Source organism: Hemitrygon akajei, chromosome 13 (genome assembly GCF_048418815.1).
Source record: "Hemitrygon akajei chromosome 13, sHemAka1.3, whole genome shotgun sequence".
NCBI lineage: Eukaryota > Metazoa > Chordata > Chondrichthyes > Myliobatiformes > Dasyatidae > Hemitrygon > Hemitrygon akajei.
Window position 1 is genome coordinate 59807775 of NC_133136.1, and position 27307 is coordinate 59835081.

At 41.1% G+C, this 27307-nt stretch overlaps 1 protein-coding gene across 1 annotated transcript in view; it reads left to right on the forward strand.

The window, feature by feature from the left end:
• gabrg1 (gamma-aminobutyric acid type A receptor subunit gamma1) overlaps positions 1 to 27307 on the forward strand; it is a 135527-nt gene that overhangs the window by 51204 nt on the left and 57016 nt on the right. The window contains exon 2 of the mRNA XM_073064725.1: positions 18885 to 19033. Within this exon, the coding sequence (XP_072920826.1) occupies positions 18885 to 19033 (149 nt within the window). The remainder of the gene's footprint in view (positions 1 to 18884; positions 19034 to 27307) is intronic.

Below are 27307 nucleotides of genomic sequence, written 5' to 3' on the forward strand. Positions count from 1 at the left end.
GGATATTGGCTTGGCCACAAAATTCAAAGATACTGAACTGAAGCCTGCAAATACCCAACTAAGAACCAATACCATTTAAACAAAAGATAACTCTAGTGGGAATCATTCATAAGAGTAAGATACAACTACTAACAAAGCACATTTGGGTTGTATGTGGTAAAAACAGGAGGGCCAGCATTGTGGAGACATGATTGGCTGAGCTAACTATAACTTGATTAGAGATCTACCCATCGGATGCATACTAAATCCCTTGCAAGAAAGCCAAGTCAACTGAAGTAAATTACAAAAGGTACTGGATGATGCCACATAATTGTTCAAGGAAGACATTGGGCATTTCCCAGCAGTCAGCAGATGAATGTGCTCACACACACACTATCCAACTTGACATTCCAACTACTGAACACTGGAGGGCAGCACTAATGGGATCTGCCAGCCCCCAGCTGAGCATGGATGCTGCTCTACACTGCCTCCGGGGTCTCCTCCTGGACTGCAGCAGCAGGGAAACCCTGGACTGAGATCTAGTCCTCACTGCAACTGAGGCCACACAGCTTCCTCGCCGTCTGTCACATTAACAAACAAGTGAATGGGTCTGTGGCAGTTTACATTATCAATATCTAACAGGGCCTTGCAATTGCAAGAGAACCGTCCAAGACAATCACCCGCTGTTACACTGCACAGCACCTTCATGCAACTAATCTGATGCCTTCGATGCATTTCTGTAGCAGGCAACAACACAGTCAGTTCCAAGTCCTCTGCCAACAAGCACCCTGCTGATGGTGTAGACCTGCCGATTCTGAAGTTCTTGAAGTCCAGCATTGTCTTATGATCATGAAACAGATGTTTAAAAAAGACAAAATCACTTCTGGTTGGCCTCGACAGGCTGCTGTATCTGAACACGCTGCCTTCTTCCCGGAAGATACACCATCGGCACACAAGGATTACACAAGTGTGTAGAGAAAATTCAAGCAGTGGTAGATGCCCCAGGGCCAAAGGATGTGTCACAGTTGCAGTCCTATTTTAGGATTTATCAATTATTATAACAGGTTCCTGCCAAAACTGCTTACAGTGCTCCACTCCTTCAACATATTATTATGGGTAGGGAAGAAATTGCAATGGACAAAGCAGTGTGAGGAGGCTTTCCAAATGGCAAAGGAAATGGTGTATGCACAGATTATGATCCACACATCCAAGGAATCAGAGATGTCAGAACCACGTCCTGCAGTCCCAGAGTCAATTCCTACAACCACACCAGAGGAGGCCCCACAAACTGAGATTGTTTCACAGCCACATGTCTCATCTGCCAAGCTGAGCGCTGTCCCTGGTCAGGATAGGTGTTATCCAAAACGAGTAAAAACTCCACCACAGCAATTAAATCTTCAGGCCTGAATGGGACAAATTTAAAATTTAGTATGGTGTGTGTGTGTGTGTGTGTGTGTGTGTGTGTGTGTGTGTGTGTGTGTGTGTGTGTGTGTGTGTGTGTGTGTGTGTGTGTGTGTGTGTGTGTGTGTGTGTGTGTGTGTGTGTGTATATAGTTGCATATATACGCCCTTGTGCACCAATGGTTCATCGTCCTGGTAGAAGACAGCATGTTCAGATGCAGCAGCCTCTTGGGGGCCAAGAAAAGGTTTATAGCTAAGCAGGGAGCAGTGTTCTGTATTTATTATTTCTGTAATATTTGAGTAAAATTGTGGATATATTGTTAGATCGGGCGTTCTTTGATTCATAGATCATTATGAGTTACTTGGAAAAGTACATGAATACATACATACATCATGCCACCATGTCATACGTGTGCATTCACTAAAAGTAAAATGGAATGAGTTATCCTAGATTCTTGTTTATCTTTGAATTGGTGTAATGTTTTGGAGTTACAAAACAAAACAACACCCACTACTATCTACGCAAAGAACTTGCCTCTGACATCTCCCCCTATACTTTCCTCCAATCATCTTAAAATGTTGACCCCCTGTATTAGCCATTTCCACCCTGGAAAAAGTCTCCAGCTATCCACTCACTGTGTGTCTCTTATCATCATGTACACCCAATAGCTTGAAATAATTTTTCTACTAACTAGTTTTTGTATCAGGTGATAATCAATTTGGTGTATGCCTGTTGCTCACCGACCAACAATATCTATTAATAGGCACTTACACTCAGTGTCCACTTTATTAGGTACATCTGTACACCTGCTTGTTAATGTAAATATTTAATCAGCCAGTCCTGTGGCAGCATCTCAATGCATGAAAGCATGCAGGCATTGTCAAGCGGTTCAGTTGTTGCTCAGACCAAATATCAGAATGGGGAACAAATGTGATCAAAGTGACTTTGACTGTGGAATGACTGTTGGTGCCAGACAGGCTGCATCACTGCCTGGTTCGGGAATTGCACCGTCTCGAATTGCAAGACCCTGCAGTGAGATCAGCTGAGAAGATCATCAGGGTTGCTCTCCTGCTATTACAGACATTTACACTACACGCTGCATCTGCAAAGCTAACAGCATTGTGAAGGACCCCACACACCCCTCGCACAAACTCTTCTCCCTCCTGCCATCTGGCAAAAGGTACCGAAGCATTCGGGCTCTCATGATCAGACTGTGCAACAGTTTCTTCCCCCAAGCCACCAGACTCCTCAATACCCGGAGTCTAGACTGACATCTACATCATTTATTATTATATTGAAATTTGTCCTCTACTGTGCCTAGTGTCTTGTTTGATTATCTCAGAAACTGTTGATTTCTCGTGATTTGCACAACAGTCTCTTGAGCTTACAGAGAGTTGAAGTCTTCAGTGTCCTGCCTCAATGACTACCGTCCCATTGCTCTCACATCCATCATCATGAAGTGTTTCAAGAGGCTCGTCATGAGGCAAATAGACCCTGCTGCCCTCCTCACTGACCCCCTGCAGTTTGCATATTGTCCCAACTGCTCAACAGACAATGCCATCACTACCACCCTCCACCTGGCCCTCACCCACCTGGACAGAAAAGACATGTACGTTCAAATGCTGTTCACAGACTTCAGTTCAGCATTCAACACAATCGTCCCTCAGAAACTGATTGGAAAGCTGAGCCTACTGGGCCTGAACACTTCCCTCTGCAACTGGATTCTAGACTTCCTGACCGGGAGACGTCAGTCAGTCCGGATCGGAGGCAGCATCTCCCACACCATCACACTGAGCATGGGGGCCCCCAGGGCTGTGTGCTCAGTCCACTGCTGTTCACTCTGCTGACCCATGACTGTACTGCAACACAGAGAGCTCGAGCAACATCATCAAGTTCACCAATCTCATGACCGTGGTGGGTCTCATCAGCAAGAACGACGAGTCAGCTTACAGAGAGGAGGTGCAGCGGCTAACAGACGGGTGCAGAGCCAAAAACCTGTCTCTGAATGTGAACAAAACAAAAGAGATAGTTATTGACTTCAGGAGAGCATGGTGCGACCACTTTCTTGGTATTCACCTGGCAGAGAATCTCACCTGGTCTCTCAACACCAGCTGCAGAGCCAAGAAAGCCCAGCAGCATCTCTATTTTCTGCGGAGAAAAGTCCATCTCCCACCCCCCATCCTCACCACATTCTACAGAGGATGTATTGACAGCATCCTAAGCAGCTGCATCACTGCCTGGTTCGGGAATTGCACCGTCTCGAATTGCAAGACCCTGAAGTGGATAGTGAGATCAGCTGAGAAGATCATCAAGGTTGCTCTCCTGCTATTACAGACATTTACACCACACGCTGCATCTGCAAAGCTAACAGCATTGTGAAGGACTCCATGCTCCCCTCATACAAACTCTTCTCCCTCCTGCCATCTGGCAAAAGGTACCAAAGCATTCGGGTTCTCACGACCAGACTGTGCAACAGTTTCTTCCCCCAAGCCATCAGAGTCCTCAATACCCAGAGTCTAGACTGACATCTACATCATTTATTATTATATTGAAATTTGTCCTCTACTGTGCCTATTGTCTTGTTCATTAATTATTGTAGTGCTCTGCACTGTTTAGTGCACTTTATGTAGTCCTGTGTAGGTCTGTATTCTAGTGCAGTTTTTATGTTGTTTTATGTAGTTTAGTGCTGTCTCACATGGTCTAGTGTAGTTTTGTGTTGTTTCGTGTAGCATCAGGGTCCTGGAGGAACATTGTTTCATTTTTACTGTGTACTGTACCAGCAGTTTATGGTCGAAATGACAATAGACTTGACTTGAGAATGCTGCGAAGTGCAAAAGCATCTAATCAGCATCTGTTTTGTGGGTGAAAGTGCCTTGTTAATGAGAGAGTTAGAGAAGAATGACCAGGCTGGTTCAAGCTGACAGGAAGGTGACAGGAAATCAATAAATTAGCATTTCTAAACACATAACACGTCGAACCTTGAAGTGGATAGACTACAGTAGCAGAAGACTACAAACATACACTGAGTCGCCATTTTATTAGGAACCTCCTATTCCTAACAAATAGGAACACTGAGGGTATATTGAATATTCATATGTTCCACTACACCTTTATAACTGGAACGTCTCACAGCTCACACATACTGTCAGCTATTCAACCATTACAGTTACAGTACACTGCACAAAAAGATTGCATAACATTTAAGACAAAGTAGAAAATGACCAGATACTAACTCAAGTGTCACAATGAGCCTGTATCTTTCTTACAGAAGAGTTGGTGCAGCCTATTATTGGAATGACCATGGTCACTGAAACAAAGGTAAAAATATTTTCAGTCCTAGTTCTCCTCCCATTGGGGCAAAAGAAAATCATTGTTTCTTTCTCATCTTCCCATGGCCAGACCTTAAAATTTGAGCCTTTTTGCTTCCAGATCTTCAAGAGATGTGAACTGTCCCATTAGTACAGGGACCTGATTAAATGCCGAGATGATGAAGCTGACACCCCAGCGCTTGCATTCACACTCATAAGTTCACTTACTGTCACTGTTATGAGGGAATAGTTGTGAGGCACTGTTTGCACATGGCATGACAGTGGGCATCATGGGTAAAGGATAGAGTAGGTGCCAGCTCATTGGAGGGTATCATACACATGGACTTCTGGGTCTCTTGATATGGTAGCAGGATACCTGCACTTGACTTGGGTAGCTGATCTATTTAATTCAGTTTATTAAACAGATATAAGGATACAATTTAGAATTCCTGCCAATGACATGGTGCAAGATGAAGATAAAATGTCAGTTCTGCTTAAATGCCATAGGCAATTCTCTCTCCTCATTCAGTTCCCATTTTATACTTTGGTTTACCTTTGAGGACATGTAACATGCTGCAGACGGGAACCTGATTTGTGACGGACAGGCATATAAAACGTCCATGTATATATATTTCTAGAGGTGGTGGTTTACTTCCAAGTCGCTTAGATAATTGGGCAAAAATACTAAGGCAATTGGAAACTGCAAGAGTAAAAATACCATTATGGGAATCCTATATAGGTCTCCAAATTGTAGCCAAGATGTGGGGTTGAGATTGCACAGGAAGTCGAAAAGAGCATGTAATAAGGGTAAAGTCACAATTGTAAAATTGGGGGACTTCAATACGCAAGGGGATTGGGAAAATCAGGTTGGTGTCGGATCACAAGAGAGAGACTTTCTTGAATGCCAGTGGCATAGCTTTTTAGAGCAGATTGTACCCGAGCGTAGTAGGGGAAAGGCTATCTCAGATTGTGTGTTGTGTAGTAACCATGATCTTTTTGGTCAGTTCAACGTAAAGGAACCCTTAGGAGGCAGTGATTGCATTCATAATGCAATTTGAGAGGGAGAAGCCTAAGTGACATGTATTATTATCGCAATGGAATAAAGGGAATTACGGAGGTATGAGAGAGGAACTTAACCAGGTGGGTTGGAGGGGATACTGTGGGGATGACAGCAGGACAGAGGTGGCTGAAGTTTCTGGGAACAGTTCACAAGACGCAGGATAGATATGCCCTATAGAAGAACAAGTTCTCAAACGGCGGAGCCAGGCAACTGTGGCTGACAAGGGAAGTTAAGGACTGCATAAAAGCCAAGGAAAGTGCATATAAGGTACCAAAAGTGAATGGGAATTTGGATGATTATGAAGCTTTAAAAATCCAAAAAAAGTAACTAAAAGGCCATAAGAAGGAAAAAAGATGAAATATGAAGGCAAACTAGCCAATAATATAAAGCAGGATACCAGAAGTTTTTTCAGTTATATAAAGAGTACAAGGGAGGTGCGAGTTGATATTGGACCACTGGAAAATGATGCTGGTGAGTTAATAATGGGAGACAAATAAATGGCAGATGAACTTTCCTTCAGTCTTTACTGTAGAAGATACTAGCTGTATGCCAGAGATCCATGAGTGTCAGGGAGCAAGAGTGAGCGCTGTTGATAATACAAAGGAAAAAATGCTAGGCAAACCCAAAGGTCTTAAGGTGCATAAATCACTTGGACCAGATCTTTCATGAATCTCTTGATTCTGGCATGGTCCCAGAGGCCTGAAATATTGCAAATGATACTCCACTCTTTAAGAAGGGAGGACAACAAAAGAGAGAAAATTATAGGCCAGTTAACTGAACCTCAGTGGTTGGGAAAGTGTTGGAGTCCATTATTAAGGATGAGGTTTTGGGGTTACATAGAAAACTACAGTAAAATATAGACCTTTCAGCCCACAATGCTGTGCCGAACATATACTTACTCTAGAAATTACCTAGGGTTATCCATAGTCCTCTATTTTTCTAAGCTCCATGTACCTAACCAGGAGTCTCTTATAAGACCCTATCGTATCCGCCTCCACCACTGTCGCTGGCAGCCCATTCCACGCACTCACACTACTCTCTGCGTAAAAAAACTTAAAGCTGACATCTCCTCTGTATCTACATTTCCTCTAAGGTCAGTGGAGACTAATGATAAAATAAGTCAAAGTCAGCATGGTTTCTGTGAAGGGAAATCTTACCTGACAAATCTGTTAGAGTCCTTTGAGGAACTAACAAGCAGGGTGGACAAAAGAAAACTAATGGATGTCATTTACTTACATTTTCAGAAGGCATTTGATAAAGTGCATCACATGAGGCTGCTTAACAAGACAACATCCTATGGCGTTACAGGAAATATACTGGCATGGATAGAAGAATGGCTGACAGACAGGAAGCAACGAGTAGGAACGAAGAGGACCTTTTCTGGTTGACTGCTAGTGACTAGTGGTGTTCCTCAGGGTTCAGTATTGGGACTCCTACTTTTCACATTGTTTGTTAGTGATTTAGATAGTGGAATTAATAGCTTCGTGGTAAAGTTTGCAGATGATAACAAGATCGGTGGAGGGGTAGGTAGTGCTGAGGAAGCAATACGATTGCAGCAGGACTTAGACAAATTGGAAGAATTGGCAAAAAAGTGCTGGATGGAATACAGTGTTGGGAAATATATGATAATATGTTTTGATAAAAGGAACAATGGTGCAGCCTATTATCTAAATGGGGAGAAAATTCAAACATTAGAGGTGCAAAGGGACTTGGGAGTCCTTGTGCAAGACTCCCAGAAGGTTAATTCACAGGTTGAGTCTGTGGTAAAGAAGGCAATTGCAATGTTGGCATTTATTTCAAGGGAAATAGGTAGTAACACGGAAGCTTTAGATGACACTAGTCAGGCTGCACTTGGGGTATTGTCAGCAGTTTTGTGGCCCTGTATCTCAGAAAGAATGTGCCGTCATTGGAGAGTCCAGAGGACGCTCATGACGATGATTCAGCGAATGAAGGGACTAACATATGAAGAGTGCTTTAGCAGCTTTGGGCCTGCACTTGCTGAAATTTAGAAGAATGTGTGGGGATCTCATTGAAACCTACCAAATGTTGAAAGGAGGGTTTGGAGAAGGTGGTCCCTCTGGTGTAGTATTCAGAACCAAAGGGCACGGCCATCAACATTGAGAGGTGACCTTTTAGAACAGAAGTAAGGAGGAATTATTTTAGCCAAACCGTGGTGAATCTGTGGAATGCTCTAGAAAAACTGTGGTGGGGGCCAAGTCCATGGGTATATTCAAAGTGGAATTTGATAGATTCCTTATTGGATATCATGAAAGGGCAGGGTTATGGGGTTAAATGGCATCTGGGATCAGTCATGATGAAATGGCAGAGTAGATTCAATGGGCTGAATGGCCTAATTCTGCTCCTATGCCTTATGGTCTTATGGCAATTGATATGTTGATTCTTGTTTTTTGTTGCAGCTATTTGATGACAGTTTTACATTGCTACAAAGGACGCACACCACAAGGTCCCTACAGTATGACCACACGTATACACAGAGACAGCATACTCATGCTTAATGATAAGCAAACAATCCTTTTTCTGCTCTTCACAAAGTAACAAAACATTTCAAAGCTTGAACATTAATGAGTTTGATCATGACTGACATGCTGACTAGCAGCCAGGGAAAGCAGTTAGTTGTAAATATTTTAAGTGTTTACTTGATGAATACATTGCACTTTTAGATTCTGTTCTTGTCTTTGCATGTATTTTGCAAGTCATTATATGCACTGACAAATCTAGACATATAGGTGGTATTCTCCTCTGATGGTATTTTCACCTGATTTAAGCATGTTAACATTTACTGGCTTCTGTTGGACACTTGCTTATTAATTACATCTTCTTCAGCACAGTTTGGAGGTTCTTAACTTAATGCTATCTGCTAAAATTGTGTCTTATTAATCCTCCAGGCAGGTGCAATGCACATAAAATGCTGGAGGAATTCAGCAGACCAGGCAGAATCTATGGAAAAGAGTAAACAGTCGACGTTTCGGCCGGAAACATTAACCGTTTACTCTTTTTCCTTAGATACTGCCTGACCTACTGAGTTCCTCCAGCATTTTGTGTGTGTTGCTTTGGATTTTCAGAATCTGCAGATTTTCTCATGTTTGCACTTGGAACAGATGCACTTGGCTCTGTGGTAACTTAATGGGCAGAGTTCTTCTGACATTTCACTCTATCAGCAACCAGCAATTGCACCTCCTTATATCATCCTTGCTGTCCCCCCCCCCCCTCACTTGTATTTCTTGTCTTTTACTTCGAAGGGCAAGTCTGTATGCCGCAGTATCTGATGATAAAGTTTGTACTGTGACATTTTCTACACTTGACTTCTTGATGCTGATTAGCATCTGCAAAATGTCACTAGTGCAGTTTGATCAATCACTCTGGGGAAAGCTGCAACTATTCACTTTGCAAAACCAACATTTTTTGTCATTTTTGCTAATGAATAAAAGAGAGCTCCAGCTCTGATTGAAACAAGGTAAATGCAGTATATTTTCCATAATCACTCCCATGTCTGAAACTTTAATTTCCATTTAGTCTCATAATTAAATAGTAAATGTAAATACTAATAACACAACTGTTATAATCTAAAATTGATCATTTATAATTATAATATCTAAATGTATAATACAATCAACTTTAAATACAGCTCCTTTATATAATCCTAAAATTTCTTTACGAAGTAATTTTATAAAATTTGCATTGTGAAGGTATAAAGATTTGTTTATTCTGCCTAATAATATGGATTCAGAAATGTTTTCTATAACATTTTCTCCTAAGTTCTCATAGTGATCTCTGTGAATAAATAAACTTCTGTTAATGTATTGGAATAATAAATGTGTTTATTTTGATACTTAAGAGCTCTTTTTTATGGTTTCTATTCTACACTTGTAATTTAGACTTATGTGGTGGTTAATATTGACTGACTAAATGTAAAAGAAATAATACAATCACCCCTGCAGCCTCCGTTCTGCAGAACTCTGCTGGATGAATAGGCAGCTTAGAAGGCTGCAGTCTTGTCCTTTCTGATGTTGCTATCTGGCCATAGATTAGACTGCCTTTAAGGAGAAAGAAGAATATATATAACAAAAATGTGAGGCACAGCCTTTTTTGCACATTTCAGGCTCCATCAATATCGTCATGACCAGATTACAACTGTAAATTGATGTTGTGCAGAAAATAAACTATTGTACCTTTCCTGACACATACTTAATGTCAGAGAAGTGCAAAATAGGCCAGGAAAATGTTTTTAAGCATTATTTAGAGCAAGTCTGCTTGCTGCCCTCCAGAAAACTTGATTCAATTTTGCCAGCGATTTCATTCCAGAACCTTGCCAGACCTTCCTCTCCTATCTTACTCAACTCTGAATCCTGCTATCCCTGTCATAAACTGCACACCCTGATGCTAGTTAGTCCAGACCTTCCTCTCCTATCTTACTCAACTCTGAATCCTGCTATCCCTGTCATAAACTGCACACCCTGATGCTAGTTAGCTGAACATTTCAACAGGGTATTAGGACTGATGAGGCATTTGTGTTAAGTCTTGGCTTCCATAGGCTGCAGGGTTTACAGTCTTAACCAGTCTTCACCTTATGCACAAAGCCCAGTGGCAGTTAAAATTGGCTGCATTATGAAACGTACAAATGGGATGCTGACTGTTAAATACCTCAACAACAATCTTCTCAGTTCTCTAACTCATTTAATTGTTAGATGGTAAGTACTAGACAGCTGAAAGGACTGTGCAAAAACCTTTCATATCTTCTTTTACGTTCAAGAATAACTAGAATTCAAACAAAAAATATTACGTGGACTATTCAAATGCCGTTTGAATTACTTAAAATGTAAGCAGCTGATGAATCAACTTATCAAATTAAGTAGATTGGACAAGGTACAACTGTAATGAGCTGTGAACCAAATTGACTTCTATTTACCTAATCTGGAAAGATGCAGGCAGATTTGGTGCAGCACGTATGAGCATGATGTTGATGGATGTGCCTTGCACAGCGAATGGCTTTTCCTTTCTCGTTCTATGCATGCAGAGCTCAGCTCTGCAGTAATGCTCTCCACTGCAGACCCTAGATCACTGAAGTTTTTACTTTGTGAATCACTGCCTTGTCATGGATGGAAATTCTTAATTGTGTTACACTCAACCTTGCTCCTGCCCACAATAGAAACAACAAATGAAGTTCCCAGGTGGATATTAAATTGTCTCTGTATTCTTCATGTATTTTATGTCCTTGTACAAGAAAAATATGTAAAAGATTCCTAGAGATGCTGTCATGTTCTAAGCTGCTTTAAACTATCAGTGGCAGCTTGCTATTCATTTTCTGCTAAATATGATGAAGCACTATGAAGGCCTGTTCTATATTACCACGTGTACTTGCCCCATAGAATTGGGCCATTTGTCTCATCAGGTCCATGCTGATTCCCAGCAGATTCCCATTCCACACCCATTTTCCCAACAATTTACTACCCCCGTATGCCCCTCAAATCCACTGAGATTCCACCACTCACCTACTCCAGAGGGTAATTAACCCACATGTCTTTGGGATGAAGAAGGAATCCTGAGCACCAGGGTCAAATCACTGAGATAGTGAACAAACTCTACACAGAGGTCAGTATTGAACCCAGTTCATCAGAGCAGTGAGGTTGCATCACCATGTCTTTATAATAAACCCATGTCATGTGAAAACAACTAATCCAATTACTAATAAGTATGAAAAAAATCATGAGTAGATTATTGATTGTTTGTTCTCAGTTGTGGGAAAAACAACAATTTATTTTATTGGATTCAAATAATCAAATGTTCAGAATTTTTTTCATTAATTCATGTAGAAATATGAAGGGAAAGAGTGGAAATTAAATGGTGCCACTGCTGTCTGACCTCAGCATTCCTCTCCCCCACCTGTACCTCAGCCCTCAGCTCTCATTGTCTACATATTAACTGTGGTATAGGGATGGGATATGTCTGTCCTGGTTCTAGTTTTAATGTCACCAGCTCTGACAAACCCAGTGAACCCAGTGTGAGGAAGCTGGCCAGAGGCACCAAAACTCTACCAGGTCAGTGTGTTGGAAATTAGCAGTCCAGCCCACCACTGCCTCAAGACAAATGGAGACTATGGCCTTTGGTACTTTCCTGTTTGCTGATTCCCATCTCAATCCCTCACCCAAAACTGGCTAAATCCCCCTGGTTTCCCTCTCCACCACGACTTCTTACCCTTATGAAGAATTCACTCCTGCCCACCCCCACATCCATAAAGTGTCTGTGTTAAAGAATAAGTTGTGCACATGCATCAGAAAATCTCTAATTTCAGGTGTCCTGTTAACATGTTCAGATTCATCATTCGTTTTAATTGGAGCCTGTGAGACCTGGAAAGTGCCGATAAAAGCTGAGGAATGGTCAGGAACACTTGTATTCCTGAATTATCTCTGAGGCTTTTCCTTATCCTGGAAGGATGGGCTCTGACTCTATGCTCAGGGCTTTGTTTCTTGACTGTAGATTTCTTTGAGTTCCTCTTCTCACAATTCTCCACTTAGAGGTTTCCAGCTATTTCAATGTAGCCTGATTTCCCTGCTAATTTGACAACTCTCACCAGCCTTGACATCATTCTCAATGGCTGTGGATGGAAATGATGTCTGAATATAGTAATAGAGCCCAGGCCTCACACTCCTGGGGAGACTGACAGATCGCTGGCTGCTTTGCCCAACACCTACTTGCATTAAAATCATGATAAAAATTTATTTTATACAAACCAGATCACCATGCCCCTTGAACATGTGAAACCGGTAATGTCACCAGCAGTTACAGGTATTCAGGTCCCAGGTAATATTGCAATCTGTAAGAAGTTTTTGCGACAAAATTATTTCTTTATCGCTGAGACCAATAGAGCATTCCAACAGACAATAAAAAGGAAATAATTATTCAGTAAACAAATATATCAGCAACAATTATAGATGTAAATTTTTGTGTATTTAGTGCATTAATTTCATGAGTTAAAACAAGGCTGTTGTGAGCAGATCATGCAACAGCAACCTCACAGTGTTTAATTGTTTCAAATGTTTATCACTGCAGCTTTATGATGGGTCTTTGCTATAAAACCCCTGGAGGCACGTTGCACTGACAATACCCAGTACTTTGATTCTCATGCAGGTACTGCTTATCAGAGGCTTTTTTTGATAGTAGTTTGATAATCATAATATGACCTAAACAAGCAAAAAGAATTTGAGGCATTTATTAATCTGCAAATAGTAAGAAGAGTACATGTATATTAAAATCTGCAGTTCAGATCTTCTGGTTAGCATGCTTCACCTATCATCAGATACGTTGGAAATAAGAGAACTAATTTGGGGGGAAACACCTACCTCTCACTCAGCTTCACCCAGTGTGTTATGTCCTATTGCCAGAAATAAACTCTCGAGAGCTGCTCTTACACAAAATGCATGAAGCATCTAATTGATTTGCCATCTCTCCTTCTGCAAGTTGGACTTTGCACCTATAATCCTTGTAATCAGCTGGATTATGAATGTATCAGTGAATATAAGGTTGTACGAGTAGTGAAGGATGCAGTTTCTGCCTCCTCCTCCTCTCTTTCCTATATATAAGCTTTGGGTTCAGCTACCTTTAAGGTGTTTCTGTCCCTTTGAGGTCCCTCACCACCACTTCTTCTGCTGAGATCCTGTCTTCATTGCAGCAATACCAGACTCTTCTCTTCAGGAGGAAGTGGGGTGCATGGCATTTTCAGAGAGAGTGGCTACAGAATCTTTCATTCCAGAGAATCTGTCCCATCTAGCAGATTTCTGGCCTTGACTTCTCATACCTGCTTTGCACAGTGGAAGCCTTTTAGTGTTATTGAACTTCTTTAACTATGTTTTAACCATGTAATTACTCTTTCTTCTAGAAAACAAAAGAGCAAATAGAGGATAGTTATACACAAATTGTATGTTTCATTGTAATCTCAGTCACTTACAAAATGTGCTTGGCGTATTAGACTGACTGGAATTACCCCAGCATCTTTGTTCTTATTCAGAAGAGCATTTTATTACATTGAAGTTCTATCCACCTGCTACAGGTTGTTTGAGATCCCATTGGTAAATCAGGGAGCTGATTCCCATCCACCCCTCAATTCACCAGGATCTAGAGTATCTGTGCTTTTTTAACTCATTGTGCTGATGCACCATCAATAACTCTTGGAGACATGAGTTAAGGTAGGCTTTTATTGGCTGGAAGAAAGCACCGTCAGCAGCAAGCGACCACAACACAACATCCTGGAGACTGAGGGAGGAGCAGTGTCTCCAACCGCCTTTATACAAGGGTCAGTGGGAGGAGCCACAGGAGCAGTCAGCAGAGGGGCGTGTCCAGACAGGTATATGTAGTTCACCACATGTGCTCAGGGGTTGACACACTCCTATCAGTATACCTGGACCCAATGTTCCTGTGTTCTCTCAAACAGTCTGGGCCCACACTCCCTTCAACACACTTGGTGACAACGCAGCCTAACTCTAAATACAAACTGAAAGACTTGGAATTCTGTTCTCTCCCCCCAGAACAGAAATGCTTCATCTGCTATTCAAGCAGACATTCAGAAAACGCCTTTCGAGTTTGGGGCTCATGAGGAAGATGAAAGATCTTGAATCTAAGTCATTAACTCTGCCACAGATGCTGCTGACATGCTGAGTATTTCCAGCATTTTCTGTTATTATTGCAGATTTCCAGCAACAGCAGGTTTTTCCTTTTACCTCCTCTGCAGTAATGTTCAGTGAATTAAGATCTGGACTGCAAAACTGCAGGGAATCCAAGTTATGGCTGACGTACAATCAATTCAATCAATTCCTCATGTTTACTGCAGTCGTTAGATGAGGATCACATTGCCTCAAAATTTTTAAACTATTTTTCTCCATCAGATAACATGCCCTGTGCCAAGTGGATTGTGGCCCAACAATGCAATACTGCATGCCCAGCACTGTGCTGCCAAAGGCAGTTCATCAAATGAATAAGTGCAAAGATGCTTCAGATGTTTATTCTTGCAAGGGAATCTGGTAATGAATAAAATAAGTGCCAGATGACTGAATGCAAGCACGAGCGCACACACATACTAATCTGTAAGGAAAGGAATTGACTGAAGGTGGGAGTTGTAAATGAAGACACGGATGTGGGACTGGCATTTACAAGTTGCTTTTTTGGAAGTGCAGGCTGCCATAAATGTTAATCTCTCCATTACCCACAGAGTAACTGTAACATTGCAAAGTAGTCTGCTGTTTCTTTATTCTCGTGGTTAAAGGTCACATAATCTTACAGCTTCCAGTCATTTCTATTCTCGTGCGGTACCATGCATTAGATGATCCCGATTCAGGGTCAGCTAGCAGGCCACAGTTCACATAGCATCCCCATCAGCTTCTACAAGTAGTTTATGAGGGGTGACTTGTGTACCAGTTTACTTGTTTCAAAATCCCAGGAAATAGTTTTGAATTAATAAAGTGCACAAGTCTAGTCTCAAATCAGTAGCGTTTGCTGTTCTGATTACCATATAATCCGAAAGACGTGCAGACACTGGAGAGAATATAGCAAAGGGAATTAAACCAGTACAAAAAATATACAAAACGGAAGGTATCTTACATAAATTTAGGATTGCACTGTACCATAAAGGTATAGTTATAGGATCTCCAGACAAAGACCTATTTATATAATTCAGTGATGTGAATCCATGATTACAGCTTGGATAATACTGGTAGTTATATAAGTTAGGGATTTTAAAAAGTTAACGCCAGGCAGTGGTAACCATGAAACAACTGGGTGTTTATTAAAAGCAGATTTGGGTCATCATTATAAAATGTGGTTGTTTCATAAATCTTTTGTTTGGTTAGAAACAAATGGGAATGGACAAAAAGCAACACATGCAAAATGTTGGAGGAACTCAGCAGATCAAGGAGAATCTATGGAAATGAATAAACAGTAGACATTTCGGGTTGGGACTCCTCTCCAGGACTCTAAAGGAAGTAGGAAGATGCCAGAATAAAAGGGGGGAAGGAGGGGAAGGAGGATAGCTGGAAGGTGATAGGCGAAGCCAGGTGGATAGGAAAGGTAAAGGGGCTAGACAAAAAGTGTTGGCTGTGGCATAGTCGAGTTGACATGAGGAAGACATCTTTGGGTAATTAAGCAATTTAATAATACCACTGGGTTAAAAGAACAGTTTTATATCACCAAGAAGAGTGTCGAACTTGAGCAGGAGAGCTTTAGAAGTCAATCCTAATTAACAAAGAATCAGAATAGTGTAAATTGACAAGAAATATGAACTAATTATAACTTCTACATATATGTACAAACCAAGACAACATAAGTATAGTTAGCTCCCTTAGAAGCAGTGGGAATAAAAATTGGCAAGACTACCAGTAAATATATTCGGTCTCCACTCTAGGACACACTTACCAGAAAACCAGGAATCTAAGTTATGATGGCAGTGTGGAGCTTAAAGTAAAGAAAGAAGAAATGGAAAAAATTAAGATTAACCAGGAACTACACTGGATCTGATAGTCAACACTCTATTGTTACAAGAAGGGACCATAGTTTTAACAGAGATATTTAATGCTCCAATAGTCCCAGGAAGCTGCAAATGCAACACTGATATTTAAAGAAGAAGAGCAAAAATAGTCCAGTTAGAAAAATGCTGGAAGAATATTTGCCCATTTTGCAGAGAAATATCAACATTTTCCTACATCATCACTGACATTTCCACATATAGCTGCTAGCAACTTTGTGATTTCTACGTCATCTCAGAAGATCCAAGGCAGAGGTGAGCTATTTGTCACTATCTGTCTGATTATGCATTAACTTTGGACTCGTCATCATGAAGAGTGCAGCTGTTGGAGCTGTAATTTGCGGTCGTTCGCCATCATTTCTTGGCACGCCCATCCCAACCTGAAAGCAGGGTGTTCACAGTGACTTAGCTGTCACTTCACTACTACTGTGTTTTTCTTGGGTTGTTCCAGCTAAGTACTAAGTTCATTAGTAAATCAATGACAACAGCATGGTAACAGGCAATGAGAAAATTATAATACAATTAGACAGAGGCAACATTGTTTTATGAAAGTGAAACCTTGATTGCCAAATCTAATGAGACATTTTTGGGCACTCAAGGAGGTTGATAATAGGGATATATTATATAAAATTGCATATAAAAAGCTCCCACACAAACAAAGGTTTTTTATAATTGAGCTGATATACATTCTGTGGCCACTTTATTAGGTACGTCTGTACACTTGCTCGTTAATTCAAATATCTAACCAGCCAATTGTGTGGCAGTAAAAGCATGCAGGCACGGTCATAAAGCTCAGCTGTTGTTCAGACAAATGGGGAAGAAATGTGATCTAAGTGACTTTGACTTTGTTGGTGCCAGATGGTGTGGTTTGAATAGCTGCTGATTTCCTGTGAGTTTTACGCACGACAGTCTCTAGAGTTTACAGAAAATAGTGTGAAAAGCGAAAAAAAAACATCTGGTGAGTTCCAGTTCTGTGGGAAAAAATGTCTTGTTAATGAGAGAGGTCAAAGGAAAATGGCCAGATTGGTTCAAGTTGACAGGAAGGTGACAGCAACTCAAGTAACCGTGTGTTACAATGGTGGTGTGCAGAAGAGCATCTCTGAATGAACAACAGATTAAGTCTTGAAGTGGATAGGCTACAGCAACAGAAGACCACACCGGTTTCCACTCCTTTACCTAATAAAGTGGTCACTGAGTGTATAAAAGGGGAATCCAGAGGCCCTCTAATAAGTAGTCCATTGCTCACTCTAGACCAGAAGCCTATGGGTCATCCTGAGCAACTGCTCATCTCCCACAGAATGGCTTTGCTATGTGTTAGGGCATCGCTTTGTGCAACTGCTCTGCTTTGTGAAAGTGTATGAAGCTTCTTGCAACACACATCTTGCTGCAGTTGGTGAAAGTCATCAGGAGGTTACAGGGATAGAATACTAGCAGACCACCAGGAAATATAGCTAATTGCAGGGATGACATAGAGTGGAAAATGTTGTAACAAGACAACATCTTAAGGGTCATCTATTCACCTTAATATGGTCCACTGACAAACAGAGGATAACAAGCTGCATGCTGCTAACACAACACTATAAATTTACACTATATTTGTTGCACACACTGTGATAGGAAACAAGCCATTTAGCTATTGCAATGTTTGGAAATAATTTTGCACTGTGTATGCAAAGAACAAAGTGGGAGTAATGGTATCAAGAATAAATATTAAGTAGTATCAGTACAGATGGAGGGAAAACCAGTACAGTGGTGTACTTTGTTTAAATTACAGTTTTGGTGCAGCTTTATCAGTCACATGCTGATGTACAACTATATTCACACAGCTTGGAGATTGCTGTAGCATGTCCTCACTATCTTCCTCTTTCATTGTGAATGACCTCTGTCAGCTGCAAGAATATACAACAAGCACAGAACAGAGATGAAGGGACATGTCCCTTACTGGCGAGAAGTAAATAATGGGATTCTCCTGGGGTTGCTGCTGGGGATGTGGCTTTTTTTCTGAAGTACAAGTTATTTCCACTTGAGAGGATTTTTCAGTTTGTAGATGATACAAAACCTGGCAACATTATAAATCATGAACAAAATATGAAACAGACTTCCAAAGTCCACATAGAAACTAGCGATGAGGACAGATGACTGGCTGATGTACTGCCACATAAATAAATGTGGGGTGCTGCCTACCGATCGAGACAACATGAAATGGCAGTACAATCTAAATGGTACAGTACCACTTTGAGAACCAAACAGAAGATACATCAGCAAGGAGACTTGGAAATGCATTCACACAACTTTCATGAACAGCTTGAAAAGAAGAAATTTGCTGACAGGAGATCAGAAAAGTTAGTTTAATTGGGCTGTGCTTTCAATGAGTTGACACTAGCACAATGTTTCTGTAGTTGAATTATTCTGTGATTCCATTTTTGGAAAGTGTCTTCATGAATAAAAGCCTTTTCTTAGTATCTTGTTCTCTTGTTACTGGGTCTTGATAGATTTTATAATGTAAGAGATTTGGAAAAATAATGGTAACAAAATCATTGTTAATGTTTTTCTATTTTTCACTTTATTGCTCCTTAAATGTGTTTTCATGTGCTGTCTTTGTGTATAGTGCAAACAAAGTAGATGAGGAAGATTATGAGGACACGATGTTAAATAGAACATGGGTCCTGGCACCAAAAGTCCATGAAAGTGATGTGACCGATATTCTGAACAATTTACTGAAAGGATATGACAACAAACTTAGACCAGATATCGGAGGTAAGCTTTTCTTGTGTTGTAATTTGTTGCACAGTTTACAAAACTAATGAAGATAATTTGATAGCACAGAAATTGTATTTAAGAGTTCAATGGAGTAGCACTTAACTTTGGGAAATAGAAAACTGTAAATTTATTCACTGGAGTAACATTATCATTTATTTTAGAAGACTTGTGAAATGAAGTAAAGGAAAAGCAAAACATTCTATACAGAAACAAACATATTGAAATTACAAAGTAAATTAAAAATGATTGGAAATAGTTGGTATGACAGACATTACCTGAGAAAGAGCAACTGAGTATAATTCTGAGGAAACTCCAATAAATGATCATAATTAAAAACAAGTCATGGAGAATTTGAAGGAACTGAATGCTTGGTACCCAATGACCTACATCACAAGGTTTTTAAGAAGCACAGATTGTAATTCTATTAATTCTAGAACAATTTCCTTGGATTGAAAAAGAGCAAATAAAGCCTCACTCTTTAAAGAAAGGGGAGGAAGAGAAAAGTTGTGAATTTCTTTTGACATTAACAGTGGGGAAGATGCTAGAAATGGTGAAGAAAGTAGGAATACAATGCTTAGAAAATAATAGTATTCAACAGAGTCAACGTAAATTGATGAGATTGATATAATTTCTGACAATACCACTAGCAAATTTTTGGAATTATAATTAGCATAATAGAGTGTGTGGATATGGCATACTTGGATTTTCAGATCTTTGATATGGTGTCACCAAGAATGTGATTAAATAAAATTACAACACATAGGTGCATATAGGGAGCACCTATACTGCCATTGACTGAGGACTGATTAAGTAATATAAAAAGAGGTGAAGTTATGGGATCTTTTCAGTTTGAAGGGGCATGAACGGTGAGGTGCCGCAGTAAATGGGGCTGGTGACATTGCTATCTACAACTTCTATCAATGAGAAGACCATGTACTACATGTAAAATGGTGATGTTATACCTCCTCCCACCCAGTCTGTAAAGATATCCTGTAAGGATGTAATTCCATTACCTTAGTTTCTGCCTCTATGCTACATCTGATTTCAAACTGAGGCTTTCCATTGCAGGATATCTGAAAGGCCTTCCAGGAAATGTGGCTTCACTTTAACTGTGACTGACGGAGCCCTCCCTTGCATTTCCCCTATCTCCTGAACTTCTGCTGTCAGCCAGCAACATGACACCCCAGACAGCACTGAGACAGAGTTCCTTTTGTCCTCACCTTTCACACACTACCCACAGCTTCTAGAGATCACCCTTCATCATTTCCACTAGCTATAACGTGATCCTGCCACCAGTCACCTCCTTCTCACCCACCCCTTCTACTTTCTACAGGAACCATGGCTCTCTGAGTCATTTATCTCTCCCCACCCACCCTTCCTTATTCCCTAACACTTTACCCTGCAAACCTAGGAGGGGCAACACATTCCTGCACTTTTTCCCTCACCACCCAGTGACCTAAACTGCAGTCCAGTTCAGGGAAACATTCATATGTATCTCACTCAACCTTGCCTACTGCATTCAGTGCTCTTGATGTGGCCTCCTTTACTCAGTGAGACCAAGCATAAGCTAAGCAACTGTTTCATGAAGCACACAATCTTCATGCTGTTGTCCAATAAAGATGCTCATAACAAGCAGTCCAAAGAGGAGTGACTGTAATTGTTAAACAGGATGTAGCTTCCTGTTGACTCTTTAGCTCTCCTCTCATCTGCCAATTTGCATGGCCTCTGTCAAATACATTGTGCTCAAGGGGGAATGCTGATTAATCTGCTCCTGCCTTCGAGTGGTTGATTTGTGTGGAAGTTTGAAATCAGAACAAGATCTTTTAGTACCAATCCACCACTCCCCGTGGACGTGAGCAACTTAGAAGAGACTATGTGCTGCTACAATTGTAATGAAGGGAAGTAGAAATCAATCAGGAACCAATCCGAAAGAGGTTGATGTCTCTTGAAATAGAGCCAGATGAAAGGTGGCAGGCTTACTGTATGGAAGCTATTTAGTATCTATTAAGCAAATAGCAGAGACTGAGCTATTCACAGAATGTACTTTAAAGAAGGTAGTAAACTCAACTTTTTCAGGAAGCACGATTTCCCCTCTACTTTGGTTGATAGAGCCCTCACTTGTGTTTCCCATTTTCTCCATTTCCCAGTCTCAGTTCTTGCCCCCCTCTAAGCAGAATTGAGATAGATTTCCCATTGTTCTTCGCCTTTCACCCTACCTTCACATCTTTATCTTTCACCATTTTTCTGGCAGCTTTAAAAGGAACCTGGCACTAGTCACATCTTCCCACTCCCCCCACTCCCCTTTTCAGTTCTGTATTCTCTTCATGGCTCATCCTCCTCACACCTTCTTGTTCCCTGGCACTTTCCCCTGAGAACATAGGAGGTAGAACACATCCCTACACCACCTCACTCACAAACACCACCTCCCTCACAACCATCCATGTACCTAAACAGCCCCTCCCAATCAGGCAAAGATTCAGATGCACCCCCTCCAACTTTGTTTACTGCTTTCAATGACCTTAATGTGGTCTCTTTTACATCAGTGTAAAACAGACAAAGGCGTTATTGGACAGCTACACTTGTAATATCGAGTTCCCAATTGGATGCAATTTCAATTTTCCTTCCCACTCCCAACACTGACCTGATTGTTCTTAGGTTTCTTCACTGCCATGGCGAGGAGAAAATGCCCTCAGTTTCATCATGCATTTTAATGTATACTGTTAGTTGTTAGGAGCATTGAGTCATACATCATGGAATTTGATCCTTTGATCCGCTATATCTATACTGATGATTGAATACCCCTACATCCCAATCCTGTTCTCCAGCACTTTATCCATGGCCTTCAATGACTTAGCAGTTCAAATGCCAAGACTCTGCCTCCACCATCAATTACAGATCTCTACTTCCTCCACAACACATAAATCATAGGATGCAGAATTAGGCCACTTGGCCTATTGAGTTTGGTCTATCATTCTATCATGGCTGATTTATTATTTTTCTCAACACCATTCCTCTACCTTCTCCCTATAACCTTTGATTTCCTCTAATCAAGAACCTATCAACCTCCACTTTAAATATACTCAATGACTTGGCCTCCACAGACGTAAATAGCAACGAATTCCACAGATTCACTACCCGCTGGCTAAAGAAATTCCCCCTCATCTCTGTTCTAAATGGATGTCCCTCTATCTAAGGCTGTGCTCTCTGGTCCTAGACTCACCCACTATAGAAAACAACCTCTCTACATCCTGGGTGGTGGGGTGGAGATACATCTCTACCAAAGGCGGTGTAAGGCACTCCTTCCCTCCGCTAGCCTGCAGCTAACCCATGAGCAAGGTTTTCCACCTGCTTAGCCCCCAATTAGGGTCACATGAAGCCATAAAAGCAGGTAGTGGATGATTGTATGAGCAACTGATGCATATCACAATCCTGATCATGCGACCACTGACACCAGACAGACGATCTCTGAAGGGTATTGATAATGGTTGGGGGTCACCCATCTTCCAAGGACACTGCCCAGAACAAGGCAATGGTAAAGTACTACTATCGAAAAATTTGCCAAGAACAATCATGGTCATGGAAAGACCACGATTACCTACATCATACAACATAGCACATAAAAGTTGAACCTGTCCAGAGACACTCCATCTAAGTCTTACAATATTTAATAAGTTTCAATGAGATATCCCCCTCATTCTTTTAAACTCCAGTGCGTACAGACCCAGAGTCACAAACACCACTTCCATTCCCGGAATCATTCTCATGATAAGCCAACACATCCTCATATTGATAAGGGATGCAAAACTGCTGACAATATTCCAAGTATGGTAAGACCAATGTCTACAAAGCCTCAGCATCACATCCTTGCTTTTATATTGTAGCCCGCATGAAAGGAATGCTAACATTCAAATTGCCTTCCTTACCACCAACTCAACCTGCAAAAGTTAACTTTTAGGAAATCCTACATAAGAACTTCTAATTCCCTTTGCATCACTGATTTTTAAATTTTCTCACCTTTTAGAAAATAATCTATGCCTTTTTTGTTTCTACCAAAGTGCATGATCATTCATTGCCTTACACTATTTTCCATCTGCCTCATTGACCATTCTTCCAATCTGCCAAGTCCCTCTGCAGACACCCTGCTTCCTCAACACTACCTGCCCCTCCTATCTTTGTATCATCTGCAAACTTTGCCACAAGCCATCAATTCCATCATCCAAGTCATTGACAAATATAATATCCGAGTTTATGTTTTTACTGTTGTGCTGTATGTGTTTCATTTAGCAGTTCTGTAAGAGTGGTCTGTTCTGTTTCCAGCTTGCTTGGGTTGTTGAAGATAAAGAGATGAGGAGAAATGTGTGTTATCCAATTAGGATGGTCGAATAAAGGGGAGGTTTCTTTGGTGAGGGACACTAAGGGTGGGCATGGGGCTTTTGTTCAAGAGGAGATGAAGAGGAAAGACGCAGGAGAGAAGAGGTTGTAGGATTAGACCCAGAGCAGCACTGTGAATCGATGAAGCCAGGGGTGAGATTGATTGAGGATCAGTGACTATGGAGAAACTTTGAGTTCCAACTTCTGCACATTTGACTGTTTCATTAAAATGGCTGCTTTTCTTTTTTTGTTCCTTTCTTTACTAACCCTTTAGTCAAATTATGATTCATAAGTATAATCTTTTAATCGTATGCGGTGTACTGTGTACTGTCTGTTATTTTGTGGTACTAATTTGTAACATTGTAGCAAATTACACAGCATCCACACAAACGGGGGTTTGGGGTGGGACAGCGCCTCAATCTCACAAGTTTGGTGCGGCAGGAGGCTGCCTTTCCTAGACTTACTTTCAGATATAACATGAAAAGAAGTGGTACCAATAATGGCCCCTGTGGAATGCACTAGTCACTGGAAGCAAAGTAGAAATGGTCCCTTTGTTCCCACTCTTTGATCCCTGTCAGTCAGCCAATTTTCTATCCATGCTAGTATCTTTCCTGTTATACTATGGGCTTTTATCTTGTGAAGCAGCCTGATGTGTAGCACTTTGTCAAAATCTAAATGAACAACATCTTCTAACTCTCCTTGGTCTATCTTGTCTGTTATTTCCTCAAAGAATTGCCTTAAGGAAACCCTGCTGACTTTGGATTACTCTAACATGTGTCTTTAAGTAGCCCAAAACCGCATCCTTAATAATGTACTTCAACATTTTCCCAATCACTGAAGTCAGGCCAGCTGGCCTATGATTTCCTTTGTTCTGCGTTCCTCCCGTCTTAAAGAGTGGGGTGACATTAGCAATTTTCCAGCCTTCCAGACCATTCCAGAACCTACTAATTCCTGAAAAATCATTACAAACGCCTCCAGAATCTCTTCCAGAACCCTGGGGTGTAGTTCATCTGTTCCAGATGACATATCTATCTTCAGATCTTTCAGCTTCCCACACACTTTCTCATTAGTAATAACAGCAACACTAACTTCTGCCCCCTGACTCTCATATTTCTGGCAAACTGCTAGTGCTTTCCACAGTGAAGTCTGACGCAAAATACTTATTAAATTCCTCTGCCACTTCTTTGTCCTCCATTACTACCTCATCATTTTCAGTAGTCCAATACCCACACTCTCATCTCTTTTATCTCATCTCTTATATCATCAAAAAAATGGTTGATATAATTTTTTATACTGGCTAGCTTCCCTTCATATTTCATCTTTTCTGTCATGGGGGTTTTTTAGTTGCCTTCTGTTGTTTTGTTTTAAAGCTTCCTAATCATCAAACTTCCCAGTAATTTTTGCTATATTTGAAACTCTCTCTTTTACTTTTATGCTGCCTTTGATTTCCCTTGTCAGCCATGGTTGCCTCATCTTCCTTTTAGAATACTTCTTTACCTTTGGGATTATCTTCCGAATAACCCCAGAAACTCCAGCCATGGCTGCTCTGCTGACATCCCTGCAGGTGTCAACTTTGGCCACCTCCTTTCTCAAGCCTCTGTAATTCCCTTTACTCCACTGTAATATTGATAAATCTGACTTTATTTATTTACTTATTGAGCTACAGCACTGAATAACCCCCTTCATTCCTTTGAGCTGTGCTGCCCAGCAACCTTCCAATTTAGTCCTAGCCTAATCACTGGACAATGACCAATTAACCTACCAACTGGTACATCTTTGGACTATGGGAGAAAACCAGAGCACCCAGGGAAATCCACACAGTTATGGGGAGGACATACTCCTCACAGACAGCGTCAGAAATTTAACCTGGGTTACTGGTACCACAAAGCATTATGCTAACCACTATGCTACCATTCTAGCCCAGTTTATCATCAGTCTTTCAAACTGTAGTGTAAATTCTACGGTATTATGATCACCGTTTCCTAGGGGTTCCTTTACTTTAAGCTCCCTAATCAATTCTGAGTCATTACATAACACCCAATCCAGAAATGCCATTCCCCTAGTGGATTCAACCACAAGCTGCTCTAAAAAGGCATCTCACAGGCATTCTACAGATTCCCACTCTTAGGATCCAGCATTAACCTGATTTTCCCCAATCTGCCTGCATATTGAAAACTCCATTACTTCCATAACATTACCCTTTTTACTTGCTTTTTCTAACTCCTGTTGTAATTTGTATCACACATCGTGGCTGCTATTTGGAGGTCTTTATGCAGGCTCCATATAACAGGGTCTTTTTGTGCTTGCAGTTCCTTAGCTCTACCCACAAAGTTTCTCCATCTTCTGATCATATGTCACCTCTTTCAAATGATTTGATTTAATTTTTACCACTCCCTCAGCCTACCCTCAGTCCTTTCAATGCAATGTGTACCTTTGGACGTCAAGCTCCCAATTATGATCTTTCAGTCATGACTCATTGATGCCCACAATGTCATTCCTGCCAATCTCTAATTCTGTTACAATTTCATCTACTTTATTCCATTTACTGCATGCATTTAAATATACCTGTCAGTCCTGTATTCATCACCCTTTTTGATTTTCTCCCCCACGTTACAATTCAATTCATCCCACTGACTGCAATTTTGCGCTATTATCTGCCTGTTTGTCCTCACAGTCTCACTACACACTGTATCTACTTGTACACCAACTGCTCCATTGTCAGCCCTATCACTCTGGTTCCCAGCCCCCTTGCAAATTAATTTAAACTCTCCACCCACAGCAGCTCCAGAAATTGTGCCTGCCAAGGTTTGGTGCCCCTTGAATTCAGGTGTAACCCATCCTTTTTGTACAGGTCTTACCTTCCCCAGAAGAGATCCTAATATTTCAGAAATCTGAAACACTGCCCCTGCACTGGTTCCTCAGCATGCACTCACCTGCTAAATCATCCTATTCTTACCCTCAATGGCGCATGACACAGGCAGCTATCCAGAGATTACTGCCATGGAGGTTCTGCTTTTCAGCTTTCTACCCAACTCCCTATATTTTCTCTTCAGGAACTCATCTGTTTTTGTACCTGTGTCATGTTTACCAATATGCACCATGACTTCCAGTTGTCTACCCTCCCTCTTTAGAATGCTGTGGACGTGATCCAAGGTATCCCTGACCCTGGGAGGCAACGTACCAACTGGCTGTTTCTTCCACATCCATAGAGTCTCTTGTCCGCTCCTGGACTAAGAAATACCCTGTCACAACTGCACCCCTTTACTACCTCTTTCCTTCTGAGCCACGGAGCCAGGCTCAAAGCTAGACCCAGTCGCTGTGGCTATCCCTGGTAGGTCCTCCTCTCCCAACATTTTCCAAAGCGGTACACTTATTATTGAGGGAAACGGCCGCAGGGGCACTTTCATCTGTCTATTTAGTCCCTTTTCCTTTCCTAACAGTCACCCAGCTATTTGCCTCTTGCAACTTAGGGATGAATACCTCCCTGTAGCTCCTGTCTATCACCTCCTTATTCTCCTGTATAATCCCAAAGTCATTGAGCTGCAGCTGCAGTTCCTTAACATACTCTGTAAGGAGCTGCAGCTCATGCTGATGTAGTTATCAGGGAGACTATAGGTCTTTCAGAGTTCCAACATGTCACACAAAGAACATACCTCTAACCCTGGATCCATTCTCAATGCACTAGCTTTGTAATAGTAAACAAAGAAATCCGACATCCTTAAATCTCAGATGAATATAGTTGTGCTAAATAAAAGTATTGGGAGGCATGTGGGGGAAGGTGCTGATATGGAATTAGGTCTCAGATTAACCTAAAGTGGATGGACTGGTGATCAAGATTTGGAAATTAAGTGGTCTAATACTATTCCTGTATACCAATATTGTGAATCATCATGGACTTTA